The sequence below is a fragment of the Bactrocera oleae genome, chromosome 4 (assembly GCF_042242935.1).
Source record: "Bactrocera oleae isolate idBacOlea1 chromosome 4, idBacOlea1, whole genome shotgun sequence".
Taxonomy (NCBI): Eukaryota; Metazoa; Arthropoda; class Insecta; order Diptera; family Tephritidae; genus Bactrocera; species Bactrocera oleae.
In genome coordinates, this window is record NC_091538.1 from 42,418,792 (window position 1) to 42,430,154 (window position 11,363).

At 33.5% G+C, this 11,363-nt stretch overlaps 1 protein-coding gene across 1 annotated transcript in view; it reads left to right on the plus strand.

Annotated features, from left to right (window-relative positions):
• luna overlaps window positions 1-10,824 on the plus strand; it is a 355,849-nt gene extending 345,025 nt beyond the window's left edge. Inside the window, exon 5 of the mRNA XM_014232061.3 lies at window positions 7,594-10,824. Within this exon, the coding sequence (XP_014087536.1) occupies window positions 7,594-7,769 (176 nt within the window). The 3' untranslated portion in view covers window positions 7,770-10,824. The remainder of the gene's footprint in view (window positions 1-7,593) is intronic.
• The last annotated feature ends 539 nt before the right edge of the window (window positions 10,825-11,363 follow it).

Consider the following 11,363-nt stretch of genomic DNA (forward strand, 5'->3'; position numbering starts at 1 on the left):
TTCCAACTTTTAATTTCTAGTATGTCCACATTTTTTAGTTTGATTATTATTTGTTCATTCTCAATGGTATGTGCATAAAAAAATTTATATAAATACATATATATCATGTATATATATAGATACTCGTGTATACAGTTTATGCATATTTGCATAGTTCGCAAGCGATTTTTACTGATTATTCCGCGGCACATTCCGATGCGAGTTTTTGCGGTTTTCAGAAATATTCGCTTATTTTCAGAACCCAGTTGGTTTCAACTACAGCTGATAACCAAATACATACTGACATATGTACATCCACGTGTATATATAAACATTACTCACCTAGTTTTAGTCACGTTGCTTAATTGTGTTGTTGTATATTGTTTTTTGTTAACATTTTTTATTTAGCTATTTTTTGAGGTTTGTCGTGACATGCGTGACAAACTGTGTAGAATGGAATTCTTATCTTTTGTTTGACAGAAAACTAGTATCCACTAAGCAACTATTATAGATTTAAAAATTTGCATTACGTTTGCCAATCTGCTACTGATCATAGGCAATTGATTAGTAACCACATTTTTAATTATTTACATACTATTATAATAACATTTCCACTATCCATTGTTATCGGTGCAACCGAATTTAATAGTTTTTCGTTGTATATATTTCAAAACGTATCATCATATAGATGAACCTATATATGGCTTTGAAAAATTATGATCTATACTAAACGTTCCATGGTTCTAAGTATCCACATTCTGAATTCATTGGCATGAAAATGTAATTATATTTCGCAATTCATGTGAACACGATCAAGTTGTCTAAGCCGCGAAACTTTGGAAACCCTAAAGTTAGCAATCTCCATAAGCGTTCCATCGAGGTGTTCCCTATTTTGCTGACATCTCCATCTCGTTTATGTTCTAGTAAATCGACTTAAGCAAAATTTGAGCCTTATTATCATTCCAAAGTTCCTTAATCATTGTAATTTTTAAAACAGTCTGTATGTAAGGGTTATTTTTATAATGATCGGCATCGTTCTGGCAGTACTGCTAAATAAAATAGTGTAGCTCAAAAAAATCAAATTTATTTTCATTCGGCTATCTGTTCATTTACATTTGCGTTTCCCAAGCTTCTCCCTTCTCCTTTAGTGATAAAATTCAATTGCACTGTGGAAAAGCTGTAAAAAAGCCATAATATGATTACGGTATCCGAATATCAGCTAGTTAACCACAAAACGCTGCGAATATTGCTACAGTCACTGAGCGTGTGCCAATGGCGTGCTCGGCAGTTACCGCCCAAAGAAACAGTATGTTAGCAGAACTAGGTTAAGTATTTAAGTGTTAGATACACGCTGGGATCTAACGGAACACCGCAAGCGGCAATGGGTAAAAAAATGAGATTTTGTTTCCGCAAAAACGAAGAAGAGCCAAACGGGAAGCAGTGAGGAAAAAATTATGCGGTAAACAATAAAGTAGAAACAGCCCACAGAAAGCCAAAGAGAAAGCTGCAACCAAAAGCTATGCTTATATTTATTTTAAAACCTTAAGAACCGGAAGTAAATACCAGCAAGAGAGAAGAAACCAGCTGCAGTTAAAGCGGACTGCAATAAAACTCGCGCGCATCCACAAACACACACACACACATGCATGTGAGAAAATGTATGTGCTAAATCTACGACAATCTGCAGCAAACAATTGCTATAGATAGCGAGTGCCACACACATGCTCAACCAACACACACACACAAGTATGTATGTATATGGACGAACGCGTCTAAGATGCCAGCAGGAAGTCGTAGTATTTTCGAGTGTGTAAATAATGGCAATGCCGTACAAAAACGGTACAGTGACGACAGCCGAGCGCCGAACGGCCACAAGCGCAGAAAGTTGTTACGGCCACAAACTGCACTCAACTTAAAAATTTAGCGACGTCAGTTGGCTGTGGCGGCGACTGCGCCTTCTGCTCTCGGCCTCCTTGCGAACGCCGCTTGCCTCCAGCACGTTGTATGAATTTTTAAAACGCAGCCATAAAATTACACGAAAATTTATTGCCCAAATCGCAGATAAAATGTAACCTCAACGCTTTATCAACGGCAGCTGTCGCCATGCTGTGAATTGCTAACTCACTCACAAGCTTTGCCTCGTTAGCAAGTGGCTTGCTCCGGCGCTAACGGACGCAATCGCATTGCTGTTTCTGTATTTGTGTGTTTTCAATCTGATTCCTTTTTCGGGCAATGGTGCATGCAGCAGCGTCCAATAGCGCACACACGCAAACTGACTCATGTAAGCAGCCTAAGATGTCTGAATTGATATCCTCCAGTTTAGACCACAAAACATGGCTAAGTCGTGTAGCAGCGCAGTTTTTATTACAATAGCAGTTTCTTACTTCACTGCACTGCGCTGCATATGTGAGTACTGTGCTGTATCAAACGGTGCACTGTGGGACAGTTTGCTATTGTAGATGCTCGAAAAAATTGGCGATCTAATTTTAAACTCTTTTTTACAAAAAATATGATAATATAAATCAAGTAGTCTAAGAAGTTCTTATGATTAAAACAGATAGGAGACTTAAGGGAAATTAAATTACCAGTGACAGTGGTAGTGATTCCAAAATCTAATTACATTTGATACTTAATTCCCTACATTTATTACTTTTCAGCAGATAATCGGATTGATCACATTGATCACTACTTAATCCAGGATATATCTTTGGCTAGTTAAAAATTCTTAAGTAAAAAGATTCACAAAAAAAGTATTATATATGTCATCACATTATTAAATGTTTTTTAATATATAATTTTGGGTTATATTGCAAATATTTAGATTATCTTAAAGAAGGTAACCATAAACACCAAAAAAAAGCAGCACTTCCACATTAATTAATTTTGTTTCTTGAAAATATTGGTCGCTTTCTAGAAATTGTAATTTAATTGTAATTTAAAACCATAAATTAATTTAGGTTGTTCTTATCATAATAAAATCATATAGAACTTTTTTCCCGGCTCAGCTTTCTCCTTAGTAAACTTAATGCGCAATACATTTGCTACTTTATCTCTCCGTTCCACTTTACTTGCTCTGCATTGTCAATATTTTATAAAACATACAGTTAACCCGCCTTTCGCCAGCCAGCTATCTGCGCGCCTTCCTTGTATCCCTGCATCCGCCACGTCAAGCTGTTCAACCTTACATATCTGCACTTAGGCGGTCGCCTCCTTTGTCTTAAGCTCTAAAGGAATTTTTAATTTTCTTTTGGTGAATTTTCTATTACCACAACATTTCGCTTTCCGCCGCTGCGCCGCCATTTTGAATGTATCTCCGCTCATTCTGGCCACTAACTTACTTTGCTCGCATATTTGGCTTTTGTTGCGCTGAAAGCTCGATGCGGATATAGTGGTTGCGAAGCTGCAACTGGCTCGCAATACTCATCCGACGCTTATTTACTTGTTCGCGTTGGTTTCATCTGCTTGTCCTACAATAATAAGTAACTAAGTAAGTTGCGCTTGTCATTCACGTTGTAGGATTTTCTCATTTTTATGGTCTGTTTGTGTCCGTTCACTTGACTGCATTTGTAATCTTTTCCTAACGATTTTCCTTTTTGGCATTTTTATAGCCGCTTCGACGCTTAAGTAATTGAAATGGCCAAATATGAATGGCAAAACTAGCTGGCATTATCTGTGTGTGAGTATGGGCGGGGGATTTGCTTAAGTTGTGGTTAACGTTGTTGTTACGATGTTGCAAGCGGCTTTTAAAGTTATGTCTAAGTGCGAAGCGCGATCCGCGCATTTAACGGCATTTTCCTTGAACTACGAAATCTGTCATAAATTGAGCAAATTGTAAGTTTCTTTGAGCGGATTAATAAACCGTTGCAATGGTTAAAATTGCCGATAGAAGCGTTGTAGAACTGGCAGCTACTTGTATCATTTCGCGACTTCGCTTTCGGATTTTCTGTGTGTGTGCTGCTAACGCGACTTGACTATTTTAGTCGATACCTTGAAATTTGTGGACTTCAATTTTTTAAGAAGAGAGTTTATTGTTGGGCATTTCGATATCAAACGAGTGTTGGAGTAGAGTGACAAAAGTTTGAGCTTCATTAATGGTCAATATGAGTTCTATATTTATATTGTCGGCCACTTCACAAAATATTCAAAAGCTCGAAGGGCGCATTAAAAAATTATGTGTACTTTTTTTTAGCACACTTCTTCCGTCCGATTGCCTCCGTGTATTTACTCTTCTGTGATTTGTGTGTTACACCAGCGCCGGAAGCAGCACATTGTTAAAATGTTTACCGGAAGGAGAACGCATTGCCACAGTGGAATATAAACAGTAAGCGATGAGAAAGAAAAGCAAACGAAATGAGTAAAATATAACTCAAATTTAAATCTATTTCAATGAAAATTTATAAAAAGAAACCCGAAACCTCGAAATTTAGACAGTCACATTTTCAGTTCGCACATAATTTACAAGGCGCAAGAGCCATAATATTTCTGACTCTGCTGTAATTAGTTGACTTTTCAGACTTAGAAATGTTTACATATATACATACATATATGAACCCTATACCTATTTACCAATTATGGGAAATGCGAACCTTTGGCAAAAGGTTTTAGGGGAATGCTATTGAGCTCATAATATAATCTGGCATCTTCTGAATCAGCCCTTCGTCAAACCTAGTTTCAGGCTACCATACCACTGCAATGTAGCAGTAGATGTAATTGAACTCACTGACTATTTGCTCAGGGCTAATCATAGTCTTGGTTGTAGAGTGATAGACTTTTTTGTCTGCCTGGTCATAACGGAGAACAAGCATTCTTGCCTCAATATTCTCAGCGTTCTAGCGTAGTATCTGCGAACAATCAGGACCTGCGAGATCCTTCTGAAATGCATTGCTCTGAGCAATACTCCTATATATTATACTTATGTATTCAATGAGGTTAAATTCTTGTCGGATGCGAATTGCCAAAGTTGTATGGAGGATAGTGGAAATATCCAGATATTTCCTCTTCCACTGTCCAACTTTTGCAAGAATGAGGTTAAAATATCTCGGTAGCCATACTGGCTTTGAACTAGGTGAATCGGATGGAGTTGTGGTGGGCTTAATGAGCTGTGTCGATCTATGACGGCCTTTTGCTCAAAAGCCAAGCGTCTTTGATCTACCCAAAAGGGACCTATTATGGCTCTTGTCGCTCATCTACCATATTACCATAATGTAATATATGTACGCTGCGCAAAAAAGGGGTCTTGTTTGCTGAGTATTCAGCTGATTGGCACAGAATGTCCTCTTTCCAATGATAGAACCTTGAAAGAACTGAGCAATTTGGTTTGGAAAAATAAAACCTTCGGAGTTGTACTTAACTCATTTGGGAGCATAATGAACCTAATAATGCCTTAAGTGTGTGCGTTCGACGTCCAGTCTACCAGTCGCTAACCAACCAATATTAATTCATCGTTATTGGCCAAATATTTTATAAATTTTGTACATCTTTCGTTCAGTAATTTATTACATAATAAAATCGTATTTTTTTTTATTATTTTTCTGTTTGGTATATATGTGAAACACTCTTATTTGTCATTGTAAGCTTCTAAAAACTTTAGAATCTAGCATTGTGTTAAGTATACAAACTTTTGGTTTCATGAACAATCTTAAATGAGAGTCTTAACTGTGTTTTTATATATTTAATTATATAATATATACATTTTTTTTTTGTTTTTGGAAAAGCTGTTTTCTTTAGCTCCCAGCAGTATACTTCTCATTTTTCTTTGCATTTATGCTTCAAATATTCTTTGCATCAAATTATAGCTCACTGTCATACTCCATTTCGTGCCAGTTACTCCTGATGCAAATATTTGGCTTTCTTGTAAGTAATAATTCTTTTGTTTTGTTTAATTGTTTCGCAGTTGTTTAGCATCTCTTACAATTTTAATTTTAATTTACTTTGTCGTTACTTGAGCTATGAAGCTTTTGTTCACTGCGCCCATTGCAGTTGTTGTTGTGCTTGTTGTTCTCTCAATATTTGTTTTGTTTACTTCTGCGAATACTATATGTATGCAGATTTCTTAGAGAACTTACCGATGTACTGAAGCGGAAAGCACTGTTTTCTCTCATTGTTTCTTCTTTATGCCGGCGCATATTTTGTTAGCGAAATGCGAAAACTTTCTTCATTTTGTGTTGCATCAGAATTTTCTTTTTGTTTAACATACTTTCCAAACATTCTTTTACATTTTGCTGCTGCCCTTATGAGTCTAAAAGTAAAAGAGCTAAAAATACATTGAAAGTTTCACAATTATATTTTAATAAGTTGTATTTTCGAAGAGAGGAGTGGGCAAGTTTGACATATGACAGTTGAGGTTGCGAATGTGTATTTAGTCAACGAAAAGTTTGAACTTTAAGCACCCATCAACAATGGACACTTCTTACTACTTACTAACATAGATATCATATAGATAAAGGCATTGAGAATTCGAGTAGCATTTTGGTGCAGCAATTTCCTCGCCTTTGCTTTTACTCTATCTCTATCAAAAGGTAGAGAGAGATATAGAAAGAGAGAGAGATTGGTTCTCACATTTACTATTTCTTCTATTTGTTGTGCATGAAGTTAGCTGTGATTCTAAAGATTTTCTGTGTGATTCTACAATCGTTCAATTTTCTCACTTTTTAACTTTATTCAATTCGGAAATTATTTTATCCACACATGCATAACTAATATATGTATATGATACAGAAGATACGATAAACCCTTGTGACCCTTTGTCTGTAATGTCGTTTTAGATATTGTATCGGATTATTCTTCTACTTATCCTGACTGAACTGTGACATATCCCCCATAGGATTCAGATTTTATGATACAGACTTAAACTTAATCATCTAATATCCCCTTCTATGTATTCAACATTATTAAAAAGTTTGTTTCCTGGGGCTTCCGTTCGATGATTTTAGTGACGTTCGCTTACCTTTCCTTTTCACTACATATGATATAGATAACAACTACATCGACCCAGTTTAGTTTTTGTTGCCTTATATGAGATTCGTTATATATCCTTAACAAGATATATTAAATTTGTCACGATGTTTGTAACACCCACAATAAAACGTTGGAACCGCTATAAAATATGTATATACATATACATCAGAATGACGATGATTTAGCCATTTCTCTCTCTCTGTTCGTCTCTCTGTACGTCTGTCTGTCCGTCCGTTTGTCTGTATATACGCAAACTAGTCCCTGAGTTTTTGATATATCGAACTGAAATTTTTCATACCTTTCATCAAGAAGCTACTCATTCGTCGGAACATCCGATATCGGAGAACTATAGCATATAGCTGCCATTAAAACTGAACATTCAAAATCATATCTTGTATGGAATCTTTTCTATTTGTGAAGAAGAAGGATGTAGAAGAAATCTGTAAATGTCACCAATATGATAAACAATAAATTTTTCTTCTTGATTTTGAGAAACTTTAGGAGGCTTACAAGAAAGTTCTTCAAGCAACTCAAGTGTAGATATAAAATCCAAAAAACAAGCAAAATCTGTTAATATTAACATTACCAATAATATTTAAAACTACTTCACTAAACACAATAATGACTAATGTTTTCCAATTTTTTCTCTTTCTCTAGGCGAAAAACCGTATAAATGCTCCTGGGAGGGATGTGAATGGCGCTTCGCACGCAGTGACGAGTTGACGCGTCACTATCGCAAGCACACGGGCGCCAAACCTTTCAAATGCCGCAACTGCGATCGTTGCTTCTCGAGATCGGACCACTTGGCGTTACATATGAAGCGCCACATGTAAATAATATTTACAACAATGGAAGTGAAGCAACAACTGAGTAAACATGACGCATGAAAGTGAGCTAACTAAAAATGTATCATCAAAAAACAGCAAAAGTGCAAATGTATTGAGACTAGCTGAGAAGCAGTACATATGTATATAGCAGAGTAACTAGGTTAAAGGAAAAAAAATATAAATCATAAAAAAAGCATACACACTAAAATTAGTCGTTGACAAGTATAAGCATTAAGAGAAAAACACAAAATGAAAGAATAGATCCTTATATGATATAAATAAAAATAATGATATTGTGCCATCAACACGCAAAAAATGCAAAATTAAAAAGCTTAGAAATTAAAAATTAGTTTTAAAAGAAAACGCACACATACAACACACTGAGAAATTCAACTAACTAAATTGCATTTGACTAAACGCGACGCGCAAGACACACAAATAAATTTGTTACGTAAATTATGAAGATTGTTCATTTTTGTATCTCACTGTTAAGTTTAGGCTAATTCTTGAACAAATAGTATTTCCCGTTGCTTGTGTGCATTAAGAAGAATCAAGTTCAGATTAGTAAGAAACCTTATGTTGGCAATACACAAAGCGAATATCAGGTGTGCGACGCCAATAATGCTGCTTTAATTCACGCATACAATTAAATTTAGTAACAACACAAACAAAAACAAAAATCAATTATTTAAGAGCTTAAACATAATTTTCGCCTTTTAGTCGTAATTGTATTTCGTTTTTAAATAAAATAATAAATTTTTATTTGAAAAAATATTTAAGTGCTTAAAAGCTCAATCGCGTAAAGCTCTATGAAAGCTTTCTTGTATTGAGCATACAGAACAAATGATGAATTTTACCAAAGTAAAGCAATTTTTTATTAGAACTATTATTGTATTTATCATTATTATTAAACATAATTATTGTAACTAAAATTTATCCTTACTTAGATTTATTGTCTTTGTTGCGCTTGGTTTATAAGTTGAAAGCGCGAAGCAGAACATATTTAACTATTAACTTGGTATTATAAATTAGTGTATTTAATTAAATAAAATGTACTTTCTTTTAGGTCTTTCGCCGGGTATTATTAAAAGCTAACTGTATATAGAAGCGTATCATAGCGAGTGCAGGGCACGATCTGTACTAGTATTGTTCACTGTTTATATTTAGGAAAATGTAAGAATGCTTTGCACGCTGCTTTAGTTAATAAGTGGGGGAAGGACTTAAAGAAAATGGCAAGAGAAATTAAAACTATTTGTATTCGATCGTTTGGCTGCGAAAAGACTTGAAAGTGTGTGCGAATTCCGAGATTGCACTCTTACACATTTTAAAACCTTTAAGCTCTTAAGCTCATTTGTTATTAAAGAAGAGTATTTCAAGTTCAATATTTTATAGAGACCACCATTTCCTTTTATATACATATTACGAAATATTCGTATCTGAAAAAACTTCGTAGAAAGTTCATAAAAGGATTAAAAATGTCAAAATAAACTAAAAAGCTTTCTACAATGAGTTATCAGATAAATCAATTTGCTAACTAACAGGAAAAAGATAATGCGCGCATGTAAATATACGAAAGCTCAATTTACAACGGCAAATATCATAAAAAAAGCTTTAATCCAGAGAAGCTTCCACATAGCGCAAGTGAAAGTTCTCTTAAATCATTCATGAATATATGAAGATGAAATAGTTTTTCCCCTACTATAAAATGAAGATTATTTTACGTTTGTACACACTCAAAGCTCTTCTCCGCCACATTCGAATATGATGTATTATCCCAAAGCGTAAGCTTAAGATATTTTGTATAATTTCCTGTGTGAGTAGCAAAATCACTGCCAAAAATTATAAAAACCTACATTTAACTGCATTCAAATAATTATATAAGCTTAGTATCGATGTTTGATGTTTGAATGATAAAAAAAAATTAAATAAAAAATATGCATTAAAAAGTTCAAATTGTAATAGGCTGAGATGCGGTAGATATAGAAAAGAAAGAAAAAAAAAAACACAAAACAAAAAGAGAAAAACACATTTGTATATTTACCTTTAGTTTACAGATATTTTCTTTCGTCTACTTATTTTAATGTTCTTGTAACTACAACAAAAAAAGTGCAAATATTGTTTAAAACAAAGAAAAGAAAATGTTATAAGTGAATGATCGAAAAATTCACAAAAACGTGAATATTGTTTCATATACGTAACTGTTTATTTTAGTTAGATTAAATTCGATTTAAAAAGAAATCTTCAAGAAATGGCCTTTTCGTATAAAATACCTTAAGTTTCGTAATGCTTACAACTCACTTTTAAGTCTAAAATAATAATTTGTTGCATAAAAATTTTAAATTTTGAAAAATTGAAAAAAAGAAACGCTGAAATCGTATGCTATTAAAACCTTTTCAAACAGTTAAGAAAACAAGCAAGTGTTCTGCGTAAAAGCTCTGAGGTAACACGAGACGCTTGTAAAAACAGTGTATGTTCTTATTTCAAGTTAAGTTCCTCTGGTGTTTATATCAGATATATTTACAAATGTTGCTAGTAGTATTTTTATACAACAAAAAATGTTGCCCAACATTTATAAATCACAATTTCTTACAAGCGTTACCTACTTTTGAGCGCAAATATTTCTATTATCACTATTTTCAAAAGCTCTGCGAACTTATGCTATTTATAAACTTTAGAAATGTTTTCTAAAGCTCTCGTGTTGCTTCACAATTCGTTTGCTTTAAAAATTATGGTCTGTAAAATTTAAATTTTTTGTAGCACCAAGAACAATTTAAACTAATGTGGCATAATTATATTAAAATTAATAAAATGATCAGCGGTTTCCTTCATTTTTATCTACTCTACTTATATAAATAAAGAAAACACTGATATTATTTTCTGTTTTTTTTTTCAGAATTACCCAATGAATATCATGTGTGAAACTATGCAATAATTGTAAAATTTTATATCACATTATAGTATTTTGTAAATCGTAGTTTTTACATCATAAAGTTTTTTGCTTGTAATTATTAATTTCATTTAATTTTCTATAATAAATAAAAATTTCATTTTGAAACACAAATTGCGTTCTTTTTTAATTTTGTTTATTATTTCATATACTAGTATACATACATACGTATACACATATATACATACATAGCTGTAATAGAGAGATATCCTGATATATTTTCAAAAAGTTTAACTCTTCCCTTTGATCAGGTTTAAAGTTCATCCATCATGTAGGGAGAGCAACAACGCCGGCAGTTTCCACATTAACTGAACACCACAAAACATTAATATTTCACTATTCACTAAAATAATCAGAATTTTACATTGAATCATTTAAGTTATAAACAAACTTCAAGACAATAATATTAGGTCAAATTTTCCACTAGAAGCTTTCAGACTCAAAATTCACTCCCATATTTCACCATCAGTTGAATAACGTGACAATTTAAATAAATGTTGAAGAAATAAGTAGACCGAATGGAAACTCTCCAATTATTAAATTATTTATAACAAAAGTTAAGAAAAAGGACTTATTGTTATTTTTTTAATGTGCATATACTACAACAATTCTTTCCAAAATGTTTTAACTTAATCCATTGTTCAGAGAAATGA